At 44.1% G+C, this 27,216-nt stretch overlaps 1 protein-coding gene across 1 annotated transcript; it reads right to left on the bottom strand.

Moving 5' to 3' along the window:
- Positions 1-296: 296 nt before the first annotated feature.
- LOC123758613 (uncharacterized) lies at positions 297-10,441 on the bottom strand. Its single transcript, XM_045743067.2, has 4 exons — positions 10,305-10,441; positions 3,709-5,193; positions 2,925-3,127; positions 297-1,840 (listed from the first exon to the last, which is right to left on the bottom strand). Exons 2-4 carry the CDS (start codon positions 5,153-5,155, stop codon positions 1,703-1,705), a joined length of 1,788 nt encoding a protein of 595 aa, XP_045599023.2. The 5' UTR covers positions 5,156-5,193; positions 10,305-10,441; the 3' UTR covers positions 297-1,702.
- Positions 10,442-27,216: the final 16,775 nt, after the last annotated feature.

The raw sequence follows: 27,216 nt of genomic DNA, 5'->3' as shown, positions 1-27,216 counted from the left end.
ATTATTATAAAAATAAGTCCCCCACTCGGTGAGAGTTTTCTTCCAACCGCAGACATTCATTCACATAAACAGTGGATTTACTAGCGACTGCAGATGAGATAAGATAATATATATAAATATATATTGAGTCACACAATCTTGGAAAAAAGAGACAATGAAATTCGGACATACAGTATAAAGGGATTCATAAGGTAAAAAAAATATTAAAGTTGAGAACCACTGATTTCTGACCAGGGGGAGAAAAATACTGGCAGTATGGGGCGTTAAAGTTTATTGAAGGTTAAATTCTGCAGAACATGTAAATATATAAAGTTCAAATATATAAAGTAAGTAATTATATAAAATTTATATTAAACACGGTTTATATTATAGACTTATAACAAAGTTGATATTATATTAAACTTAATATTGAACATGTAAATATATAAAGTTTCAAATATATAAATTAAGTAAATATATAACGTTTATATTAAAATATATAAAGTAAATATATAAAGTAAGAATTAACAGTAACAATTCCAAGTCCGAGGACTAGATTTAACTTAAAAGGTACACCCGTAGTAAGTATGAGACCTTAGCCTATAGTGACATGGAAACTAATTCTGCAGAAACCTAAAGGTTAACTGGTACTAGAATTAAGGCCGAGTGCAAATGTGTAGTAATTATATAACACTAGGATATAACAGGCAGGACACAAAGAATAACTAATAAGTGAGAGACCACATAACACGTAATGTACCCGGCCAAGAGGCCGTAAAAGACCTAATGGATAAGGAGAAGGGGGTGTGACTACAAGTAGGGCTTACTAGCACCTAGACTGGGCAAAGTATTAGCTGCGGACAGCGGGACACTTGGGGACCGGCGCTGCACCCCCCTTCCCACATGCAGTGGGGAGACAATCGGGACAACTGTGCAAAGCATGACGGGGGTACAAAAGCAGCCGCTTGCAAAGGGAGGGAGGGTGGGGTTTTGCGAGGGCAGCGGCGAGGGCAGGCGGAGTGAGGCAGAGCCCCATTGTGCGCCCGTATTTATACGGCCCCAAACTGCCCGCGCAACGCCGCGGGACGCGCTGCGCAATTGTTTCTTTCTCCCCCGCCAGAAACATCCCCGCTTGCGATCAAGCAGTGACCATTTTAGAGCCTACGCCAAACACTGGAGTCTGAGGAGGGTGGGGAGGAATTAGTACTAATAGCATTAGTAATTCTTTCACGTCTACAAAGGTAATGTCTACCTTACCTGATAACATTCATCGAAAGTTACAAAAACTTTTTATTTATAATTTTATATATATTGTACATATATATATATATATAAATAATTTATATATAAATTTACAGGTGTAATTTAGAATCATACATTTTGCTGTTATCCATCTCTTGCTTTCAGCCTACATTAAACAGTACTCAAAATCCAACTAATTTCTGGTGATTAAAATAAATAGGATCTGGTAGTCGATACAGATTTTTTTATAAGCGTGGCATTGTGTGTGGATATAAAGATTTATACATTATTTACATCCTTGGTGTGTTGATGTGGGATGGAATCGGTCCCAGGTATGGGATGTACTCAGTCCCAGGTGTCGGATGGAGTTTGTCGTTGATCTGGGATGGAATCGATCCCTAGTGTGGAATGTAGTCAGTCTGGTGCAGGATGGCGTTGGTCCTTAACGTGGGATGGGGTGGGTCCCTGGTGTGCGATGGAGTCATGTCTTGATGTTGGACTGCAACGGGTGTTGACATTGGGTACGTTGCTGGGCGAGAAGTAGTGAGAACTCTGAAATGAGGCTGGGAGCGCTGGCAGCAAGGGTTGACCAGGAAGGCTGCACTGTCACCTCTGCTGCCTGTAGGAAAGATACATGTAAAGTATTAGATACCATCACGCCATGGACGTTGCCAGTTGCTGCATGAACGCACATAGATAGTCTATGTGCGTTCACATGTATGTTAACTCATAGCGTTAGCGTGCCCACGCAAAATGACAAATAATTATGATAAGCGAACAAAATAATTTTGTTTTAAAATAATTTAAAACATTGAAATTCGCTATACTCATTCCCTTGAAAATAATCTGTCACAAAAGGCAATACAGTGTACATTTTAACAATGAAATCACACCGTCATATATCTGGGAAAATATTATGACAATAGATAGAGTCAACTGGCATCTCTGGCCTCCCCAGACAAATGTACTACCCACTGTACCATGATGGGCTAAAACCATCTCACCCAGAAGGTCTACCAGAATTATTTGGAGTTTGTATCAGTGAATCATCAGCATTTTAGTGTTTGTATAGATGCCTTAGTGTGGGCGGGTATCTCACACTACCTACACCTAGTGTGGGTACGAGCTGGCGCCTTCCACACACTAAGTCTAGAGAGAACTTACGGTCGAGATACATTGTCAAAATCTGGGATAAATTATGAGTTTGGAGAACGTCAAATATGAAAGTAGAGAACGAAAAAATTTACATTTATCCTTACAGGGAGATAACAATTTATGTCACGCTGAGAGCAACTTTTCTGATAAGCCTACATTTACTACCTAAGGTGAGCTATGCTGTCCAACAATGTGCTTCACCTCTCTAAATACATATCTGAATGAGTTAATCCCGTCTGTGATGGATGACTGAACGAGCGTGATCCACACTGCACGACACAGCAAAGATCTAGAGACGTCACTAGAGTTGTCGTTCCTAGCGAGACATCATTCCATTTGAATATATAGTGTGTGAAGGTCTACTATTTCATCTAGTCGAAGTTTAGGCCACGGGTGGTACACTAGTACAACACTCAGTTTTGTATCACAAGACGAAAACGCAGACTTTCACACACACATTCACTACAAATGTAAGTCGCGAAGTTAGGCTATGGTCAAGAAAAGCCATGATGTGGCGAGAATGTGGGCACAAGAGGGACAATACGCACGTGCTGGAGGGCATATTGGAGGGCAGCCTCGCGGAGCCTCACAGACCCGTATTTGTGGGCCAGCAACAGCATGTCGGGGGCGGTGGTGGGCGTGAGTTCGGCCGCCAGGTGGTTCTCGCACGCCCACACCAGGTCGTTCACCTCGTGACGCAGACCAGCTACCAGCAGTGGTCGTGCTAGACGACCCAGGTCGCTGCAATCACCTGCAATAATTCACAACATAAAAACTTGGGAAGTAAGAAGCACTGCAATAAGCCTACTGCTCCATACGATGAGGATACAATTTAAATAGAACCATTCACCTCATGACAAAATTTGGAGCAATATTATGGAATGTACCCAAGAGGCAATAGTATCTTGGGTGCCTCTGGGATGGCCAGAAGAGCAAGTTTAATCCCACAGCATTACTCCAAAAAATTGACCAATAATATATGGGATATTGGGTCAAAATCTGGGTTAAATTATAAATTTGGAGAACGTCAAATATGAAAGTAGGGAACGAATACAATCCGTATTCTAAGAGCCTGCTAAGCTCATATCTTAGTACTTATAGTAAACGCCTAACCATTAGGCTAATCCACTTGTAACGCTCAACATTAGATTAATGAAATGGTGCGAAATTTTATATTTGTGCGAGTAAAGTTGGTGGTAAAGTTAACTTAAGCGGTCAATATTGCCGAAAAGTCAATACTTCCAGTAAACAATTCCTTAAACATATAGACTATGCAAATTATAATATTTTTGTAACTATGACTTAATTAATTACATAAACTTTTTTTCTTACCTATGTAAATCCACTCCAGAAGTTGCTGCGTGACGGAAGACGACATATTCACTTTAACAAACTCTTTCTTGGTGGGACTTTTCAAACTTCGAATTTCGAGTTGCTTTAGTGGTGTACTTGACTCACCAGCGGGGAAGCATATGTCACGATCTGATGAAAGGGGTTCCGTGTGAAAGGTATCAGATGGTTCTCGATCATGTTTTTTTTCTGGAGCTCTGAGCATTCTCCTGCGAGTTGTCTCCGCAATGGTGGGGCTAGGCGTGCTCAGTTGCTTACTGGACGTCAGCAGTTTGCTTGGAGTCATGAACCGCTTGCTAGGAGGACGCGTGCTGGGAGACAGGGAACGCTTGGTGGGAGACAAAAGACGTTGGCTGGGAGGCAAAAGACGTTGGCTGGGAGACAAAAGACGTTGGCTGGGAGACAAAAGACGTTGGCTGGGAGACAAAAGACGTTGGCTCGTAGAGAAAAGATCCTTTTTGGGAAGCGTTGTATTGGGAATCGGAAGTTTGCTGGGAGACATCGTGCTGTTATTTAGGCAGCGTTTGTTGTTAGTCATGCCAGGCTTGCTGGGTGTTCTACTAGGATTAAGACATCTAACAGGTGAGCCGATGATAGTTGGCAACGAACTCACCTTTGTTTGTATAATTGAAAGTCTTGAGATCTGCGATTTCCCGCAATTGGTGCTGGAAGAATCTGGCGACATTGAGGTTACTGAACGGTGTGTTGATGCTACTCCTTCAAAGGTACTGTCGAGTGGAATCTCTGCTCTTGTCGGGGAAGTCTTAGCACTAGGCGTCCTCGTACCTGGAAGGGGTATTGTGCTGGCATTTTCGCATTCACGAGTCTCTGTCGTAGACTGAAACTTTTGCAGGAGGAGGTTCGAGCGGGTACTCAGTATTGCACAGTGAGCTGGCAGCCTCATGCCATCACTTGTTAATACTTCAATGTCACTGTACACTCCTGTCTTTTGTATTTTCAGTAAGTGGAGAATCAGATCTTCCCGGGAATCTAGTCCTTTAGCCAAATCATTTTCACTCACCACAAAGCGTAGGTGAGCGGTCAGCACATCATCTTTCAGGAGTTTGAACACATCAAGGGTCATCCTGGAAACGAGAATTCCCTGCCATTTATAGCCACCATCGCTAGATCGTGCCAGCCTCTTCTCGTGCTGATCTTTCCCTTGAAGACGGCAATACACCTTGAAGTCAGGACGATTAATATTACATTGCAAACACTCCAGCGCTATTCCAATGTTCCTGTTCATGGGGTCTTGGCTGGGACACACGTTTTCTTTCATAAAGAGTGTGAGCGTGGCCTGCCAGCTGGTTCGCACACCGTTCACAGACAGTTGGAAGTCAGTGGTGAAGGTTTCACCGAGCTCCTGGTAGGAGAACTGGGGAACGGTGAGAGTGTACTTCACCTCAGCTGAGCTTTGCACTACCTCCATTTTTTTTAGATGTTTTAGACAACCGACAAAGATGAACTCTAAAAAAGAAAAACAAATTACTAATAAAACAAAAACTAATAAATCAATACAGCCAAAACCTACTTACATTAGAAAATTAAAGAACATTTAAATTACAGACTGGCTCCGGAGGCGGGGCTTTAAATATTCGACCATGTAGACGAGTACACAGCCGGGACCTCATCTTACACATTGATACACTCCCAGTTGTGTACTCTCCTACGTGTGCTCGCACTGTCGACCCCCACAACTCATATACTAGCAATGTAAAGTTCTGAGGCTAGGTAAAGATGATAGAGTTACAAGATACGAGCTAGATGGTGTTGAGATTGTGAAGTCGGATTGCGAAAGGCATCTGGGAGTTATGATTAGTAAGAATTTAAAACCAAAGGATCAATGCATGAATGTTCGTAATAAGGTAAATAGGACACTGAAATTTATTAATCGAAGCGTTAGTAACAAGACACCTGGTGTGGTTCTTCAGCTATATCTTGCTCTGGTTAGGCCCCATTTAGATTATGCAGTTCAGTTTTGGTCGCCGTACTATAGAATGGATATAAATTCACTTGAACGTGTCCAGCGCAGGATGACAAAGTTAATTCCCCAAATTAGAAATCTTTCATATGAAGAAAGATTAACAAAGCTGAAATTGCATTCACAGGAAAGGCGAAGAGATAGGGGTGACATGATGTGAGGTTTACAAGTGGGTGAATGGACATAACAATGGGGATATTAATAGGGTATTAAAAGTATCAACACAGGACAGAACACGAAACAATGGGTATAAATTGGACAAGTTTATATTTAGGAAAAGACCTGGATAAATACAGGTTCGGTAACAGGGTTGTTGATTTGTGGAACCAATTACCGCGTAACGTGGTGGAAGTGGGGTCCCTCGATTGTTTCAAGCGTGGGTTGTACATGTATATGAGTGGGATTGGGTGGTTATATATACGAGTTGCCTCGTATATAACACGTAATGTCTAGACAGGTTAGTAACGTCTGGACGGGTCAGAAAAGTCTGGACGGGTCAGAAAAGTCTGGACGGGTCAGAAAAGTCTGGACGGGTCAGAAAAGTCTGGACGGGTTAGAAAAGTCTGGACGGGTCAGAAAAGTCTGGACGGGTCAGAAAAGTCTGGACGGGTCAGAAAAGTCTGGACGGGTCAGAAAAGTCTGGACGGGTCAGAAAAGTCTGGACGGGTCAGAAAAGTCTGGACGGGTCAGAAAAGTCTGGACGGGTCAGAAAAGTCTGGACGGGTCAGAAAAGTCTGGACGGGTCAGAAAAGTCTGGACGGGTCAGAAAAGTCTGGACGGGTCAGAAAAGCCTGAACGGATCATTAACGTCTGGGCGGGTCATTAACGTCTGGGCGGGTCATTAACGTCTGGATGGGTCAGAAAAGTCTGGATGGGTCAGAAAAGTCTGGACGGGTCAGAAAAGTCTGGACGGGTCAGAAAAGTCTGGACGGGTCAGAAAAGTCTGGACGGGTCAGAAAAGTATGGACGGGTCAGAAAATTCTGGACGGGTCAGAAAATTCTGGACGGGTCAGAAAATTCTGGACGGGTCAGAAAATTCTGGACGGGTCAGAAAATTCTGGACGTGTCAAAAAAGTCTAGACGGGTCAGAAAATTCTGGACGGGTCAGAAAAGTCTGGACGGGTCAGAAAAGTCTGGACGGGTGAAAAAAGTCTAGACGGGTCAGAAAAGTCTGGACGGGTCAAAAAAGTCTAGGCGGGTCAGAAAATTCTGGACGGGTCATTAACGTCTGGACGGGTCATTAACGTCTGGACGGGTCATTAACGTTTGGGCGGGTCAGAAAAGTCTGGACGGGTCAGAAAAGTCTGGACGGGTCAGAAAAGTCTGGACGGGTCATTAACGCCTGGACGGGTCAGAAAAGTCTGGACGGGTCATTAACGTCTGGGCGGGTCAGAAAAGTCTGGACGGGTCAGAAAAGTCTGGACGGGTCATTAACGCCTGGACGGGTCAGAAAAGTCTGGACGGGTCATTAACGTCTGGGCGGCTCAAAAAAGTCTGGACGGGTCAGAAAAGTCTGAACGGGTCAGAAAAGTCTGGACGGGTCAGAAAAGTCTGGACGGGTCAGAATAGTCTGGACGGATCAGAAAAGTCTGGACGGGTCAGAAAAGTCTGTACGGGTCAGAAAAGTCTGGACGGGCCAGAAAAGTCTGGACGGGTCAGAAAAGTCTGGACGGGTCAAAAAAGTCTAGACGGGTCAAAAAAGTCTAGACGGGTCAGAAAAGTCTGGACGGGTCAGAAAAGTCTGGACGGGTCAGAAAAGTCTGGGCGGGTCATTAACGTCTGGACGGGTCATTAACGTCTGGGCGGGTCATTAACGTCTGGGCGGGTCATTAACGTCTGGGCGGGTCAGAAAAGTCTGGACGGGTCAGAAAAGTCTGGACGGGTCAGAAAAGTCTGGACGGGTCAGAAAAGTCTGGACGGGTCAGAAAAGTCTGGACGGGTCAGAAAAGTCTGGACGGGTCAGAAAAGTCTGGACGGGTCAGAAAAGTCTGGACGGGTCAGAAAAGTCTGGACGGGTCAGAAAAGTCTGGACGGGTCAGAAAAGTCTGGACGGGTCAGAAAAGTCTGGACGGGTTAGAAAAGTCTGGACGGGTCAGAAAAGTCTGGACGGGTCAGAAAAGTCTGGACGGGTCAAAAAATTCTGGACGGGTCAGAAAAGTCTGGACGGGTCAGAAAAGTCTGGACGGGCAAGAAAAGTCTGGATGGGTCAGAAAAGTCTGGACGGGTCAGAAAAGTCTGGACGGGTCAGAAAAGTCTGGACGGGTCAAAAAAGTCTAGACGGGTCAGAAAAATCTGGACGGGTCAGAAAAGTCTGGACGGGTCATTAACGTCTGGGCGGATTAGAAAAGTCTGGATTGATCAGAAAAGTCTGAACGGGTCAGAAAAGTCTGGACGGGTCAAAAAAGTCTAGACGGGTCAGAAAAATCTGGACGGGTCAGAAAAGTCTGGACGGGTCAGAAAAGTCTGGACGGGTCAGAAAAGTCTGGACGGGTCAGAAAAGTCTGGACGGGTCAGAAAAGTCTGGACGGGTCAGAAAAGTCTGGACGGGTCATTAACGTCTGGGCGGGTCATTAACGTCTGGGCGGGTCATTAACGTCTGGACGGGTCATTAACGTCTGGACGGATCAGAAAAGTCTGGACGGGTCAGAAAAGTCTGGACGGGTCAGAAAAGTCTGGACGGGTCAGAAAAGTCTGGACGGGTCAGAAAAGTCTGGACGGGTCAGAAAAGTCTGGACGGGTCAGAAAAGTCTGGACGGGTCAGAAAAGTCTGGACGGGTCAGAAAAGTCTGGACGGATCAGAAAAGTCTGGACGGGTCAAAAAAAAGTCTGGACGGGTCAAAAAAAAGTCTGGACGGGTCAGAAAAGTCTGGACGGGTCAGAAAAGTCTGGACGGGTCAGAAAAGTCTGGACGGGTCAGAAAAGTCTGGACGGGTCAGAAAAGTCTGGACGGGTCATTAACGTCTGGGTGGGTCATTAACGTCTGGGCGGGTCATTAACGTCTGGGTGGGTCATTAACGTCTGGGCGGGTCATTAACGTCTGGGCGGGTCATTAACGTCTGGGCGGGTCATTAACGTCTGGGTGGGTCATTAACGTCTGGGTGGGTCATTAACGTCTGGGCGGGTCATTAACGTCTGGGTGGGTCATTAACGTCTGGGCGGGTCATTAACGTCTGGGCGGGTCATTAACGTCTGGGTGGGTCATTAACGTCTGGGTGGGTCATTAACGTCTGGGTGGGTCATTAACGTCTGGGCGGGTCATTAACGTCTGGGTGGGTCATTAACGTCTGGGTGGGTCATTAACGTCTGGGCGGGTCATTAACGTCTGGGCGGGTCATTAACGTCTGGGCGGGTCATTAACGTCTGGACAGGTAATTAACGTCTGGACAGGTAATTAACGTCTGGACGGGTCATTAACGTCTGGACGGGTCATTAACGTCTGTACATGCCATTAACGTCTGGACGGGTCATTAACGTCTGGACGGGTCATTAGCGTCTGGGCGGGTCATTAACGTCTGGGCGGGTCATTAACGTCTGGGTGGGTCATTAACGTCTGGACGGGTCATTAACGTCTGGGTGGGTCATTAACGTCTGGGCGGGTCATTAACGTCTGGGCGGGTCATTAACGTCTGGGCGGGTCATTAACGTCTGGGCGGGTCATTAACGTCTGGACAGGTAATTAACGTCTGGACGGGTCATTAACGCCTGGACGGGTCATTAACGTCTGGACGGGTCATTAACGTCTGTACATGCCATTAACGTCTGGACGGGTCATTAACGTCTGGACGGGTCATTAACGTCTGGACGGGTCAGAAAAGTCTGGACGGGTCAGAAAAGTCTGGACGGGTCAGAAAAGTCTGGACGGGTCAGAAAAGTCTGGACGGGTCAGAAAAGTCTGGACGGGTCAGAAAAGTTTGGACGGGTCAGATAAGTCTGGACGGGTCAGAAATGTCTGGCGGGTCAGAAAAGTCTGGACGGGTCAGAAAAGTCTGGACGGGTCAGAAAAGTCTGGACGGGTCAGAAAAGTCTGGACGGGTCAGAAAAGTCTGGACGGGTCAGAAAAGTCTGGACGGGTCAGAAAAGTCTGGACAGGCTAGAAAAGTCTGGACGGATCAGAAAAGTCTGGACGGGCCAGAAAAGTCTGGACGGGTCAGAAAAGTCTGGACGGGTCAGAAAAGTCTGGACGGGTCAGAAAAGTCTGGACGGGTCAGAAAAGTCTGGACGGGTCAGAAAAGTCTGGACGGGTCAGAAAAGTCTGGACAGGCTAGAAAAGTCTGGACGGATCAGAAAAGTCTGGAGGGGTCAGAAAAGTCTCGACGGGCCAGAAAAGTCTGGACGGGTCAGTAGTGTCAAGACGGGTCAGTAGTGTCAAGACGGGTCAGTAATGTCAAGACGGGTCAGCAGTGTCAAGACGGGTCAGTAGTGTCAAGACGGGTCAGTAGTGTCAAGACGGGTCAGTAGTGTCAAGACGGGTCAGTAGTGTCTGGACGGGTCAGTAGTGTCTGGACGGGTCAGTAATGTCTGGACGGGTCAGTAGTGTCAAGACGGGTCAGTACTGTCAAGACGGGTCAGTAATGTCTGGACGGGTCAGCAATATTACCTTAGAGCAGCAATATCCACAAGGGGCCTTGATGATGGTTGGTTATGGTGATCTCTGAGTATCCGCGCGAAGCTTCACTACAACACTCTTGCGGAGGAGCAACGTTCTCGCACCACAGCTGACAACTAACTGAGTGAGACCTCTACTTCTTGCGACTTTTATAGCAGGTTTGAATATAACGACCAGTACCCCTAGTCACTTAATCTCCACTAATCACCCTCCAAGTAATCTCTTAGGGTAGTCTCTTAGGTTACTGAGGTAAGCTACTTAACATGTGACGCTATTATCCCCGGGGCAAAAGTATAATTACATATAATCAACTGTAAACAGCTGTTACGCTTAACTGATAATGTGTCTGATAACTGATAATAATTATTAATTTAATATTTACTATTATAAAATAAACAAGTTCCCCAATCTGAGCGCGTTTTCTTCCAACCGCAGAAAACATCTTTGTCGTCATGACGTACTTCCTCCAAACACGCCAGAATGGCCTGCAGTTCAGCTTGTGTGGATGATATATAATTACTAAGTCAGAATTCAATTATCCTGTTCACAGTCCCAAACTCAGTATATTCCCTTATTAGGACACCACACCCTACCCTGCCATCCTCTGCCACCGACCCGTCACAGTACATGTAAACTATTGCCTCATGGTAACCCAGATATCATACTTCCATACAAACACCGTAATTGTCCCGGTTCATGATGAATATTTTTCATCTTGAGGGGTACAATTTCGACGTCTATTTTCTGTACTTTCCAGGGAGCAGACCTATTACCCTGGTGAGAGGGTTTGCAGCAGTCAAGTACATCGTATTTCCTGAGGTCATGAGCTAATCCCCTCGTGTAGCGTATCTCCCTCAGTTTCCTGGAAGTGTGTACGTCACTCAAGCAGGTCTGAACGCTCTCAAACAGCTTATCCCCTCCTTTTCTCCGCATGAAACGAATAGATACTCTAGTGTTAATGTCACGGACTCTATCATACACACTCGGTAAATTTAATTTCATTCTCATTATTTCAATCATTGCATTTCTTTGACATCCAAGAATAATCCTCATAGCCTCGTTCTGTATCAGCCTTATTTTTTGAATTCTGCCTTGGCCTGTGTAAGACAATACGGGTGCTGCGTAGTCTATCAGGGATCGAACAGTGCTTATACATAACATCCACAAGACAGGTACCCGTAAACGTTTACCAGAAAAAGCCAGTGCTTTTAGAGGATGCAGACGGGCTTTACATAAGGTGCTGATATGATTTATTTCAGCATTTTTACTCTCACATGTGTATCCAACATACATGCCCAGATACTTGTACTTCTGAACACGGCTCAGTTCCACACCATTTAGAGTAAGTGTTATATTTCTTCGTTTCCTATACTCATATTTGGTTTTGTCTGCATTTATAACTAAGCCTAACTTGTGACAGGTTGTACCAAGTATGTTAAGAGCAGTTTGTATTTTGTTCCCAGAAGTGCCTTGTATAAGAATGTCATCAGCATATATGATCGTCGTGACCCCTGGAGGATACATCTCTGATGCTAATCTGTTCATTAATACATTGAATAAAGTGGGACTTAAAACTCCCCCTTGTGGGGTACCTAACTGGAACCTCCGTTCCTCAGACATGTATCCCTGGTAATACACCTGACCTTTTCTGCCTTGTAGATAATCCCTTATCCAGTGTAGCAATCTCCCTGTTATTCCCAGATTGGCTAATTCGTATAAAATTACTTCCCCATTGGCTTTATCAAATGCTCCTTGTAGATCAACAAAAACTCTACTATTGTCATCCACATTAGACAAACACTTTAAGAGACAATCCGCAGTACTTTTGCCTTTGATAAAACCAAAGAGATTATTGGACATGTTATCACCTACAAGGTAGAGTAGCCTATTTAACAAAATCCTTTCCATCAGTTAAGGAGACAGGCCTGTAGCCTCCGTTTGACTTAGGGATAGGAATGATGACAGCCTCCTTCCATTTTCTTGGTAACTTTCCCTCCCTATAACTCATGTTAAACAAATCAAGTAAGGGACTACGTTTCATACCGGCTAAATAACTAAGAATGTCATACGTCACTCCATCTTTCCCCGGAGCAGTAGAGCTGCCTCTTTTTATAGCATCCAGTAGCTCATCGTAAGTTATCTCAGTGCATGTTACAGATCTTGTATTTAAGGCACATAAAGTTATTCCATGTCTAATATTTTCCCATGACTCAATGGTGACTCTCGTGTCTGCAGGTAAGGACTCCATACCAGCAGCACTTGCCCATTTATCTACTAACTCATTAGCAACCTTCCCAGGATCTGAGTGAGCAATGAATTTGGTCTTACAACCCCTGATTTAATTTACTGCTCTCCATAAGTCTTTAAGGTTCTTAGTATTACCAATGGACTGAGCAAAGTCTTGCCAATATCTGTCCCGCGCCTCCTTCCTCACCTGACTGCATTCCCTAGGCACTTCCAACGTTGTATTTTTCTCTTCATCCCTCATTCCATTTTTTAACCATTCTTTATGTGCACTCCTTAGCATTCTCTCCCACCCCTTAATTAACTTGCTGATCATTGGAATATTTAAATTTCTTAGGTCCATGCGTCTTGCTTCCCCTGCCCCCGTTATTTTCTCTCTGTACTAATTTCTCTATATTCTCGACCATGTCCTTGTAAAAACTATCAACGCAGAGCGATTGTTGATACCAATCTCCCATATTTTGAATAAAATAATTTTTCATTTTCTGATCGGGGAGAAAAGCACAAGCCAGTATGGGGGACTTGTTTATTAATTATTGTATAGAGAACAACTGCTGTACCACAATATAATCTATGTCGTATAACATAACTGAGTAGTATACCAGTACTGCAAAGATGCAACTAAAGAGAATAAGTCGTAGCACATTATTAACAGAGCCTAGCGCCAGTTAGCCAATGCAATGTTGCAGTACACACAATCAGCTTAATGCTATAATTAAAGTACAACACCAGTGTTATAATTTGAGTGGCACAGCCAGTACAGTATGTATATACTGTACAGTATTGTACAGTATACAATGTACAGTATTGTATTTGTGCTGCTTTTTCAGTCATGTTCCCCCTTTTTTTTTATCTTTATTTGTATTTGTTCTCAACATCTTTTATTCTTTATGCTCAATTAGTATTAAGTTCTAGATATTAATGTTTTCTTGCCCGAAACGCATTGCGTAATAGTGGCTTTAGGCATTGTATGTACTAGCTCTATCTATATATCAATCCATTAATGTAACATCACTTGTATGTATATACCTTACCTGAATAAACATCTGAATCTGAATCTGAATCTGAATCTGAATATAAAATATATATTCTGTATACACAGAAGCCATAGAAAAGATAGATAAGAATTTCCAGGAATTTCCATATGCTAGTGCCTAGGTTACATGTAAAGTCTGCAACCCCCAACTTGCACTACAAGTGTGCACTTGACATATGGTAAGTAGCTGCGGGCAGCCCTAGACTTGGGGATCCGGCGCAGTACCCCCCGAATTAGTGCATAAAAGAAAAGCGTGAGGAGCGCTACTGGGCATAGTTGACCTGCAGGCAAGGGAGGAGGGCGGACGTTTCGAAGCGATGCGGGCCGGAGCTGGACGTAAATGAGGGAGAGACTCAGAATCAGAATATATACAGGATAAGATACCCCGAAGGGCGAGCTTGAAAGTGGGGACAGAAGAAGATAAGGGGGGTGAGAGGAAGAAGATTTGTAGGAGAAAAAGTGCCAGGGCTAAACCCAGCTGCGTGTCGTGTCGTTTGGTTGCGGCATTCGAGGCAGGGACTCAGTCGGGTGTTTCAGTGACAGCAGCAGAGACATCACAAAACTCACGACATCGCAGTGATTGGCTCAAAAGCGTCAGGGCTGAACTCTTACGGATGGTTTGTGCTGTTTGTTGAGAGTTGAATATGTAATGATGGTGGATGCTGGGTGTTGTGAGCTAAAGTTTATCGAAATACAGAGTTAGGAGGAGGATCATGGATGGTAGGGAAAAGGTTATGGGTGTTTCGTGGTAGCCTGAGAGTGTGTAGGAGAAAATCAAAATGTTGTTCATGATAAGTGAGTAGTCTATCAAGTTGTTTGTCTGATAAAGTTTTCTAGTAGACAACGAGGGCAAGAATATTCGTACTTTCATGGAGACTTTGATTGGTATTTAACTCTTGCCATCGGGTGTTGAGTGCCCATCTTAGTGCTCTATTCTGTATTCTTTGAAGCTTTAGTTTGTTAGTACATGCAGATAAAGTAAGAGCTAGTGGAGCATATGTTAGGAGAGGTATAATAAGTGCTTTGTAAAGGTGCATTTTTGTGTCAGGTTTTGCAAATCTAAGTCTGTACAGTTTTTTCATGGCTTGAAGAGCTATTGCATGTTTCTGTGTAATGTGTGTGTGAAAGAGTAGTTGTCGATCAACTGTGAGTCCAAGGACTGTGGAGGAGGGAGACACAGAGATATAAGTAGCCTTTGGAGTGTATGAATAGAGTTTAAGAGGAATAGGGCAAATAGTTCTTTTACAAAAAAAGTAGGTGATTTTGGATTTGGTGGAGTTGGTTTTAATACGCCAGTTATATTCCCATCCAGGGACAACATCAAGTTCTGTTTGTGCTCTGTTTGTTAGTGTATCAATGGTGTTGCTGGTGACAAGGTGAGAGATATAATCGGCGTAGCATATGGTTAATGAAGTGTGATGAACAGGGTCAAGAATGTCGTTGGTGTATAGGATATAGAGTGTTGGGGCAAGAACAGAGCCTTGCGGAACACCGGCATGTAAGTTGAAGTAGTCAGAGTGTTGTCGGGGGAACTTAATTCTCATTGTCCTATTGTCTAAGTAGATAGAAAGAAGTTCGGTGGTGATAAGGGGAAGATTAAAGTTGTTGCATAGTTTGAATTTTAGACCGTCATACCAAACAGTGTCAAAGGTTTCCTCAAAGTCCTTAGTGATGAGTGCAGTCTTAAGTCTTTGGTGCTGATTGATACTGAAGTAGTTGGTCATGATGCTTAAGGCGTCGTGATTGGACCGGTGAGGCCGAAATCCAAACTGTTTGTTAGTGAGTAAGTCATTGTCTTCTAGGTGGGTTCTAAGTCTCTGGTTGATCAGCCTTTCAAAGACTTTGCCAAGTGTCTCTAGAAGGCTGATGGGTCTGTAGTTCTTTGGGTCAGTGTGGGGTTTCCCAGGTTTTGGAATAAGAACGGCTGTGGCAGACTTAAAGTTGAGAGGGAAGTATCCAGAGGCAAGGGAGGCGTCGAATAAGTTAGTGATAGCATCAATGATCCTTAACTGTAGCCTCTGTTTAACTCAACAATAAAATGGGTACTTGGTTGTAACAACGATTCTTCGCGGTGGAGATCGTATTCCAACGACCTGCCCGAAACGCTACGCGTACTAGTGGCTGTACAAGAATGTAACAACTCTTGTATATATCTCAAAAAAAAGATAGAAGCAGGGAGTTGTCTAAGAAGGATATGTCCAATACCAGACGCACCAGGGGCTCTACGACGAGTGCCCATGAGAGCTGTCTTGACATCAGCTGGAGTTAGGGGAGTCTGTAGTTCAGTGCGTGAATTGAGATTGTCAAGGTGGATGAGGTCGTCAGGTGTAGTGTTATGTCTGTTTTGGTGTATCCAGTCTTCGACTACTGCAATGTTGGGGAGGGCAAATAGTTCAGGAGGATGTGGGTGAAAAATTTGTTCCCAGTGGTGTTTAAAAATGTTGAGTACTTCACCAGGATCAGTGATTTTGTTGTTGTTATGTAGAAGGTATACACACAATATATACACAAACACAATATACTTAGCTCTTGTCAGTATGGCTTCAGACCCAAAAAAAGCACTAACGATGCACTTATTAGTATGATTAACTTGTATCATGCAGCTCTTGATAAAAATGAATTTTCTGTTGGGTTATTTGTGGACCTGCGTAAGGCTTTTGACACTGTCAACCACCAAAACCTTCTTCTTAAATTACATCATTATGGAATCAGAGGTCACTCCCTGCAATAACTCAAATCTTGCCTTACTGACAGGCTCCAGTATGTTTCTGTGAATAATTAAATTTCTCCCACCCTACCCATCAACATTGGTGTTCTTCAGGGCAGCATATTGGCCCTCTCCTCTTTCTTATCTACAATAATGACCTTCCAAATGCCTTCCAACACCTCAAACCAATTCTATTTGCTGACGACACAACCTTCATTTACTCCAGTCCTGACCCCCTAGTTCTAAATGTCACAGTGAATACTGAGCTAAATAAAGTCCATCTTTGGCTAACTGCCAACAAACTCACCCTCAACATTGACAAAACTTTCTATATTCTGTTTAGCAATAAATCCTCTAATCAAATATATCTCAGGATAAACAATACCCAAATTTGTAACAAAATAGATGGCAAATTCCTTGGCGTTCTCATTGACCACAAGCTGAATTTCCAGGGACACATTCTAAAAATATCAAAAAAAGTTTATAAAGCTGTTGGCATTCTTTCTAAGATCAGATATTATATACCTCGCCCTGCCCTGGTGACGCTCTATTACTCCCTCATCTATCCATATCTCAACTATGGTATTTGTGCTTGGGGTTCTACTACCCAAAATCATTTACGTCCTCTAATTACTCAACACAAAGCTGCTATTAGGACAATATCCAACTCTGGCCCCAGACATCACTCGGTACCCCTACTCAAATCTCTGAATATGTAAGATATTAAGTCACTGCACATCCTCTCATGTGTATTATATATATATATAAAACGCTGAACTGTAATGCCAATCCTGACCTCAAAAGCTTCATTGAAGGTTGTAACAGAACCCATGAGCACCACACCAGAAATAAATACAGTTTTGATATTCCTAGAGTACGACTTAATCAAACTAGAAATGCACTACAAATCAAGGGGCCCAGAATGTGGAATGACCTTCCCAATCATGTTAAAGACTGTACCTCTCTCAACCAGTTTAAGATAAAAACTAAGCATTACCTAATAAATTCCCTGTAACCTACCTTACCCCTATTTTGTCAACCCATGTCTGTTATTTTTAAACAATGCTGTTTGTCGACCTAATTGTATTTTTGCTGTTTTTCTGCCATGTTCCCCCTTTTTTATTTTTATTTTTTCTCAACACATTTTATACTTTAGTTTAGTTCATTTATTATGCACCCCATATCCATCTTGTGGGCGGTAGTGGAAAGGGTTACAGAGGCACATAATGGGCTGAGGGACTTTAATCTCAATTAGTATTAAGTTTTAGTCTTTAATGTTTTTCCTGCCCGAAATGCTTTGCGTAATAGTGGCTTTGGGCATTGTATGTACTAGCTTTATCTATAAATCTATCAATTTTTGTATCACCTCTTGTATGTATGTACTTTACCTAAATAAACATTTATTTATTTATTTATTTATTTATTTATTATTTGAATTTGAATTTTGAAGGTATTTAAACGGTGTGTGAGTTGATCTTGTAAGCGTTTGATTTGTTTCCAGAATTCTTGAGGTGTCAGTTTTCTGTGTTGTTCTGCTTGTTCTATGAGGTGTCTCCAGTGTTTTGTGTGGTCTTCATCTAGGCTGTTAAGGATGTGGTTTTTTTAATGGTGTTAGGTCCCATAGTATTTGTCCATGACGATGCATGTTTTGTAAGAATCTAGTGTGATAGTAAGCTAAGAGGCGTTTTGTGCGAATGGAGGGGGTCAAAGTGGAATATGGTTTGTGTGTTGTTTTAGGAATAGAGATATTTGCTGCATGAATGATGGTGTCTTGTATGTTGCGTGCTTGTGTGTCGATGTCAGTGTGATGTTTGCCATTGTATTCATAAGTGAGATCAATGTCATCAATGTGTTGTTTGAACATGTCCCAGTTTGCCCCAAGGTATGAGAATTGAGGAGTGCTGGGGATGAGAATAGGATTTGTGGAGACTGTGAGAATTAAGGGAATATGATCAGAGCCCGTAATGGGCCCTGGTGAAATGAAGTGATGCAAGTTTGTGCCATGTCTGTTGGTGAATATGAGATCAGGTCTGCCAGAACCTGTATGACTGAAAGAAGTGGGGAAGTCAGGACCAAGAAAGAATAGGTGTTTTTGGGTGTATATTTGGTGAAGCTGTCTGCCATGCTGATTTGTGGTATTGTGGTGGAATGTAGGATGTTGTGCATTGAGGTCTGCAAGCAGAAAAACAGGCAAGTGAGTGTGGTTGAAGAGAGTTGTGATATCTTGCATGGGAATGCCGGTGTTAGGACGGTTGTAGGTTGTGCAGATGATGAGAGAACCTATTTGTGTGTGGACTTGAAAGCTATGAAATGTTTGTGAAGCCAATGAGTGTGTAAGAGTTCGTGTTTGTATGAAGAACGGATGAGTATTGCAACGCCTTCATGTGCTTCATCTGGTGACTGGTAGGATACGCGAGGAGTAGCCATAATGTTTGATTTTATATGAGTTCGTAATGAATGTGCTATTTAATAATAGCACATCAGGTCTCTCGATCTCAATAAAATCTGACATCATGTGTTTAATGGAGAAATATGCCCGCACATTAAATTGGATGATCTTTATGAATGTTCCGGGTTTGATGGGGTGCTGGTGGGGTTTTGTGTCTGTTGAAGATGACGAGGTTTGCCATAATCAATGACTTTGGCAGTTACTGAGGAGGGTGCGTCTTGGAGGAGGGAGGCAGGAGTAATGGGAGATTGACAGCGGGAAGTGGGAGTGAGATAACGAGTTGCTGAACGGGATCGGTTGATGAAAAGAGATACCTTAGGAATAACTGAAGCTGGTGGGGGATGAAGGCGGGCTGTAGGCATGGTGACAGGGCCCAGGTGGGAAGTATCAGAAGTTGTAGTGTTTGAAGTCAGATTGGAAGTGGAGGGGATAATGTTGGAAGAAGAGGGTGTAGCGAGTAGATTATCCCAATAATATACTCGCTCCAAATGCATTGTTAATATTCCTGTCAACCTTTGGAGATGAATGAGGTGAGGCGTTGCCCGGGCAACACGGTGAGGTGTTGCTCGAGCATATAAGCAGCAGAATAGCAAACATTAACCAGAGTCTACTTTCAAGTGTGGTCTAGAGCAGACACTTGCGAGATACTGTACCGACGCTCAGTACGCTCAACTCACACCAAAGTATCACCTGTGTACTTCTGTATATTAGACCAAATATATATATAGTATCTTAGTGTCTGTGTTTATTTGTCACCATACTTTACGTAACAATAGAACCGTTACATTGGTGACCCCAGAGAGTTTCGACGATACCCAGCCACGATGGACTACAACATGGACTCTCACTGGACCTCCACTGCTGCTGCTTGCTGTGGACCGCAGCTACCTGTCGTGGAACGTTGCCAACACCCTTGCCATAGCTATGATTTTCATCGCGATCATCTCTGCATTTTCATCTACTACGGCTTGCTGCTCCACGATCACTACTCACTCATCTGGCAGCTTCATCAGTAACTACATAATGTGTGATCTACAGCCTGTCCTGCCGACTCTCCGTCGCTGCCAGGGCACTGCTTGTTCTACAGGGGCGCCCACGAAAACTGCTCTTTCGTCAGATTCATCTACACGTTCACTGCATTCTGATACTTTGCCGACTCAAGCACTTTGCGCAGTACAGGACTTACAGCTTGCGTTTCCGACTCTTCGTCGCCTCCAGGACAATTCAGCTCTAGCAGTGATTCCCTCGTTGTCCTAACTACGTGCCTACATTACCTCCTATTGTCCTGGTGCCCGAGCCCATCCGCCCCGGATCTAAATGCTCCACCAACAACCCAAGACGCTACAGCTTCGACACAGAGCAGACAGCAGACTACGACCGCATCGAGCCGCCACGCTCTCGCTCCCTGAGTTCAGACACTCACAATTCTCAATCGAGCCGCCACGCTCTCCCACATAGAGCTCCACGACTCCGGCCTCACTCAGCTCTCTGCTCTGCTCCAGGCTTCGTCTCAACGTCTGCGACACTGCTAAATCCAGAGACACATCCGCCGACTACGCAGTTCACTTTTTCGACCACAGTTACCAGCAGCACCACCACCTGATCCTACGACGACGGACGATCCTGAGCGACCTCCCACCCTACGACCCCAGTTAGATGACATCAGCGAAGAGGAGGAAGTTAACTTTGATGGTTATGTAACGCGAGCAGGGCGTACAATTCACCGACCAGCTAAGTTCCTTGATCAAGTATTTTTCCTTTCATCCCCTGGGAGGGGGAGTTCTGTAGCGAGTAGATTATCCCAATAATATACTCGCTCCAAATGCATTGTTAATATTCCTGTCAACCTTTGGAGATGAATGAGGTGAGGCGTTGCCCGGGCAACACGGTGAGGAGTTGCCCGAGCATATAAGCAGCAGAATAGCAAACATTAACCAGAGTCTACTTTCAAGTGTGGTCTAGAGCAGACACTTGCGAGATACTGTACTGACGCTCAGTACGCTCAACTCACACCAAAGTATCACCTGTGTACTTCTGTATATTCGACCAAATATATATATAGTATCTTAGTGTCTGTGTTTATTGTCACCATACTTTACGTAACAATAGAACCGTTACATTGGTGACCCAGTGAGTGAAAAACCCACCTAGGTGGGTTTTTCACTCACTGGGTGTGACCCACCTAGTCACAAACTAGATCTTCGCCATGGATTTATCTACCAGGTTTCCAGCATACAACGCAGATGAGCCAGAATTTTGGTTCATGCAGATGGAGGCTATTTTCGACCTTCACGAAATTTCGACTGAGAAAGCCCGATATGCCTGTACCCTGCCAACACTTCCCTCGGAGGCTATGCACACTGCCTCCGCTGTCATCACCGGACACCAGGACGTACACTGCATTGAAGGCCGCTCTTCTACAGGCAGCAATGAAACGCCGCATTCAACAAAGGGACCAACTCCTCACTGACAAAAGATTAGCAGACAAAACACCAGCTCAGCTTCTGCGGCATATTCAGTATGTGATGCATACTGCAACTGGCCCAGCCCCCAGCGAGATTGTGAGATCACTGTGGATACAACTCTGTCCAAAACACATTCAACCGGCCCTATTCAGTATGGCTGACGACACCCCATTAGCCCAGCTGGCTACACTGGCAGACCGGCTTCATACGACGTCTGATAACGCTACGCTGTCCCACCTCAGTGATACACAGCAGACTACAGACACCCAACAACTCGACGTCCTCCAGAACCGGCGTTTCTTCCACCCAGGAAAAACGTACCATACGAATCCAGTATCAGTCTCTAGGCGACAGCGAGAACATCGTGGAGAGCTTTGTTCTTACCACCAGAAGTTCGGACACCAAGCCCACAACTGTAGGGCTCCTTGTTCCTGGTCGGGAAACTACTTCGGCGGGGACTCTTAACGGCCAGTGACCCCGCCATTTCAAACACTACACTGCTCTACATATCTGACGTCATAACCAAACGCCGTTTCCTCGTTGACACAGGTGCAGCAGCTAGTGTGTTGCCTCCCCCACTGGTCAAACCAACCCGTACTCCTGGTTTGGACTTACGAGCCGCCAATGGTACGTCCGTCCGTACATATGGGACCCGCGCCCTGGTTCTCGAGTTCGCCTCTCTGGGTCGCTTTACGTGGACTTTCCTCATAGCGGATGTAGAACAACCCATTCTTGGATGGGATTTCCTGCAACACCATCGACTTATGGTGGATCCCGCAGGTGCAGTACTTCGAGCCTCTCCTAGTACCTCTACACAAGTTAACATCGTCACCCCAGTCGCATCTACGGAACTTCAAGCACTCCTGGATGAATTCAAAGATGTGACCCGCCAGCCCTCGACCACAGGTGCAACATACGATTACGCATCACATTACTACAACGGGAGCACCTACCTTCGCCAGACCACGCCGCCTGGCACCGGAACGACTGGCGGTAGCACGTGCTGAATTCAATAAGCTACAGGAGGCGGGAATAATCCGCCCTTCGAACAGTTCATGGGCTTCACCTCTCCATATGGTCCCGAAAACATCCAGGATTTCTCACAGGGATTGAGCAACGCAACCGTTTTTTCGAAAATTGACCTTGTGCGGGCATTTCACCAGATCCCTGTGGAACCGGCAGACATTACGAAAACAGCGATCACAACACCTTTTGGACTGTTTGAATTCGTCCGGATGCCTTTTGGTCTACGGAATGCAGCCCAGACATTCCAACGCTTCATCGACCAAGTAGTTAAGGACCTTCCTTTTTGCTACGCCTACATTGACGATCTGCTGGTGGCCAGTACATCACCAACAGAACATCTGCTACACCTCCGACTCCTTCTCACCCGTCTGCGCAACTTCGGCTTGCAGCTCAACTCCGAGAAGTGTATTTTCCATGTTCCAGAGCTGGATTTCTTGGGACACCGTGTGTCAGCAGCAGGGGTCCAACCACTAGAGAAGAAAATCGAGGCAACTTTTTTTTGGGTCTGAAGCCATATTGGCAAGGGCTAAGTATATTGAGTTTGGCTAGATATGAGTAAAGCTGCTTATAGATTAGTTTTTCAAAAATTTTTGACAAGTTTGGCAGGATTGATATAGGTCTGTCGTTGTTAACATCTGTGAGATCACCACATTTGTGGACAGGCGTTACTCTCGCTTTTTTTAGAATATCTGGAAAGGTTTGAAGTTCAAGTGACTTGTTGAAGAGCAAAGCAATAGCAGGGGCTAAAGATCTGGAGGCTTTTTTGTAAATTAAAGTTGGTATCTTCTCAAGGGCACCAGACTTGGTTTTAAGGGAAAGGATTATCTCATTGACGTCAGTGGAATTAATAGGCTTTAGGTACAGAGACTGTGGATAGTTACCTGTAAGATAGTCCTTAATGTCAGTACTGGAAGATGGAATATCATTTGCAAGGGATGAACCAATGGAAGAGAAGAACCTATTGAACTCAATAGCAGAATCAGAGGCTGAAAGCTGACCATCGTTATTAGACAGGAGAGTCGGTTTGTTATTTAAAGACTTCTTTGATCCCAATATTTGTGAAATTGTGCTCCAAGTTTGTTTAATGTTGCTCTTTATTTGGGTAAATTTATCTTCGTAGTATTTAGTTTTGGCTCGTCTAATTATCTTAGCAATAATGAGTAATTCTTTGAGAATTCTTTGGAGACAATTCCTAACCTATACTTCTTCTCAAGGTCATGTTTTTTATTAATAGATTTAAGTATTCCCTTTGTAAGCCAGGAATTGTTAAGCCTTTTGGTTGTGACTTGTTTTGTAAGCATAGGACAGTGGGTATTATAAAGGCTAAGAGTTTTTTGAAGAAAAGATTGCACTGCTAGGTTGATGTCCTCTATGTTACCTAACTCGGACTCCCAGTTGACATTATCAGCAGCAACTGAGCACTTCAAACCAAGACAAAACACTGCAATGGAAATTATGCATTTCAGGAGAGCCAGACAACTCTCTAATGAAACCGTTAATCAATACCACACACGTCTGCAGGGCTTAGCAGCCCATTGTGAGTTTGCTGATCTTGACAAAGAAATCAAACAGCAAATAATTGAATCATGCACATCTACACGTCTTCGTCGAAGAGCTCTAGAACTTGTTGATGATGAAAGTTCTCTTACCAAGATACTGGATATGGGTCGTCGAATGGAAGATGCTGCACGTGATGCTCGTGTCATGGTGTGCAGTGCCAACAACGGTTCTGCCACTGTTACTAACAGTGATCAACCCGTTCTCACACAAGACAGCACATATATGACTTAATGCTTAAAGTCAATCTGTTGAATGTGATTTAGTACATATGTGATATATTTCCAGTTACCTTTTTTACCAAGGCCCAAACTCTACCTTTACCTCTGGTGCTCACTCTTCTCTTGCCTTTACCTCCGGTGCTCACTCTCCTGCCTTTACCTCTGGTGCTCACTCTCCTGCTGCCTTTACCTCCGGTGCTCACTCTCCTCCTGCCTTTACCTCCGGTGCTCACTCTCGTGCTGCCTTTACCTCCGGTGCTCACTCTCGTGCTGCCTTTACCTCCGGTGCTCACTCTCGTGCTGCCTTTACCTCCTGTGCTCACTCTTCTGCTGCCTTTACCTCCCGTTCTCACTCTTCTCCTGCCTTTACCTACGGTGCTCATTCTCCTCCTGCCTTTAGCTCCGGTGTTCACTTCACTCTGCTGCCTTTACCTCCGGTGCTCACTCTCCTGCTGCCTTTACCTCCTGTGCCCATTCTCCTCCTGCCTTTACCTCTGGTGGTCATTTCACTGTTCTGCCTTTACTTCTCGAGCTCACTCTCCTGCTGCCTTTACCTCTCGAGCTCACTCTCCTGCTGCCTTTACCTCTCGAGCTCACTCTCCTGCTGCCTTTACCTCTCGACCTCACTCTCCTGCTGCCTTTACCTCTCGAGCTCACTCTCCTGCTGCCTTTACCTCTCGAGCTCACTCTCCTGCTGCCTTTACCTCTCGAGCTCACTCTCCTGCTGCCTTTACCTCTCGAGCTCACTCTCCTGCTGCCTTTACCTCTCGAGCTCACTCTCCTGCTGCCTTTACCTCTCGAGCTCACTCTCCTGCTGCCTTTACCTCTCGAGCTCACTCTCCTGCTGCCTTTACCTCTCGAGCTCACTCTCCTCCTGTATTTACGTCCGGTGCTCACTCTCCTGTCTTTACTTCCGGTGCTCACTCTCCTCCTATTTTTACCTCTGGTGCTCACTCTCCTCCTGCCGTTACCTCCCGTGTTCACTTTCCTCCTGCCTTTACCTGCGGTGCTCACTTCACTCCTGCCTTCGACCTAATGCCATAACGACGAGAACTTTTTGAACACATTGTTACTGTATAACTTATGTGGTTCTTGGAACACTATTGCTACCTCTTCTCCTAATTTGCCTTTTGAGTGTGTTGCAGCACGACTGACATCTCAGGAGACTTGGAAGTCTATATTCACACTGCTTCTGTTGTGAATACCATCGTTGTTGCTGTTCTTGTTTGACATTCAAAAAAGCTTATGACATCACTTGGAGATGGAATATTTTATCCCAACTACATTCTTTTGGTCTTCGTGACAATCTGCCACTCTTCTTTCAACGCTTTTTTCTCGTCTTTCTTTTAAACTTTAAGACTTGATTTCACTTGGTACCAATCATGGCTTAAAGTTCTTTGCAACTACAGCTTGTGCTATAACTTACTCTGAAGCAGGTCATTCTTTGTCCCTAATCGCCACTCTACGGTAATCCCTTTCTTAATAGATTCCGCTAAAATTTTGGGATTTATCTTTGATACTTGTATCTTGATCACTTCATATCTCTCATATCAGACTTGAATTCTGAGGCCCATTCCTTAATTAAAAGTCTTGTCTCATACTTCTCGGGTAGTGAATTGAGTTCCATTGTTTCTAAAACTGTTTTCCCCTATCACTCATTTTTGGTTATTTTGTAAACTTTATGTAAAGCAATTACCCCCTCTACCCCCCAAAAAATATTCTTGTAATAAAACTAAAATGACATTTTATTTTGTCAATATACCGCCCCTGTTAATGCTTGAATCTTTTAATTCTTTACAGGACTGTGATTGTTACTGTTTTCACTACCTCACATAGTCCTATACATCCTCACTCTCGCTTATGACATGTTCTCTTACCCCTCTGGTGGGGCCCTCTTCCCACCTGCCTTTTTTCTATAAATGTATATCTAGCTTACTAGATTCCGCATTTCACTTCACATTCATAATTTCTCTCATGTTGTTCTAACCTTGTCCCCCATCCCTCATGACATGGGGAGTCCCACTTGCAAAGTTTTGCAAGGAAATGCCTTTTCTTTGCACTATTTAGATTAGTTGAAGTCTGCCAACAGTGTTGGCTACACAGTTTTCTTCCCTAACCAAACATGTGTCGGCCACCTACCCCTAGTGGCCAACATCTTCATGACGAAACTCTATGCAATCTTGTATACTCTTCGTCATCTGTTTTTCTGATGTTAAAGTTCCATTGTCATTGTGGTTGACTCTCGGAGCTCTAGTCATTTAACCCTTTGCATGCTGTGGTGCCTGAAATCCAATATTAGATGTTTCTTATCTCAAGCAGCTTTATGACAAGTCATTGTGCTGGGTTCTCAGCCATATTGATATTAACTTGAAAAATGAACTTGCGAACATTACCACTAAGGATGCCATCCCATTTCCCAAAAAGGCATCCTTCATTCATATTTATACAGTCATTCGTTCCTCAATCTGCAACCATTGGCTGGTGTTACAGGTAACACCCTGCATGCCCTTAATGGCAACTCTTGGTCTTCCTCCTACCACTGTAACAGATGGTCACAGATGGTTCTGGCTAGGTTACATATTGGCCACACCTGGAATGCCACCCACTTCTTACTTTCCTACTTACAGTCTTGCACCGCCTTGGTGAATCTCATAACGTTAATTTTTTTTTTTTTTTACATCCTTGGTGATATTTAGCACCTTTGCAATACCCAGAGACGCTGATGGTGCTACATAATCTTCCCAGCTTGGTGCTTTCTTTTTGATAATTCTAAAGTTGTTAGAATACACTTGTTACAAGCAACAAACATATATTGTTGACAAAAATAAACTTTTCATATTGTGCTCTCCATTATTTTATTTACTCATGAAAGGATGCCTCTGAACTATCTCAATGTTAGAGGCAACTATAAACTTTCATAAATTATAAAATCCATTGTATGGAATGTCATTGATGGGAACATCATATGAAGATAACTAGCCATACCAAATAAATCACTATCTAGTACAGATTTTATTTTTTAATTATAAACATTCATCCATTCATTACTTGGAAAACACCAAACTATGAAATTAGTACAAGAGCATATGTATATGATTGTTTTGATACAACAATCAATGCTAAACTTTAAAGATTGCCAAACAATTTGAACTCATTTCTTAACGTGGGAAAGACGGAACATATACCTAACAGGTTAAA

Source organism: Procambarus clarkii, chromosome 31, assembly GCF_040958095.1.
Source record: "Procambarus clarkii isolate CNS0578487 chromosome 31, FALCON_Pclarkii_2.0, whole genome shotgun sequence".
Taxonomy (NCBI): Eukaryota; Metazoa; Arthropoda; class Malacostraca; order Decapoda; family Cambaridae; genus Procambarus; species Procambarus clarkii.
This window is presented reverse-complemented; position numbering and strand designations above follow the sequence as displayed.

Excerpts from the sequence above, each read along its gene's own strand:
- LOC123758613 (XM_045743067.2), bottom strand. The coding sequence starts at position 5,155 with ATGGAGGTAGTGCAAAGCTCAGCTGAGGTGAAGTACACTCTCACCGTT. Across the intron at positions 3,128-3,708 it reads TCTGGAGTGGATTTACATAG|GTGATTGCAGCGACCTGGGT; the intron begins GTAAGAAAAAAA and ends GAATTATTGCAG. Across the intron at positions 1,841-2,924 it reads TCCAATATGCCCTCCAGCAC|GCAGCAGAGGTGACAGTGCA; the intron begins GTGCGTATTGTC and ends TCTTTCCTACAG.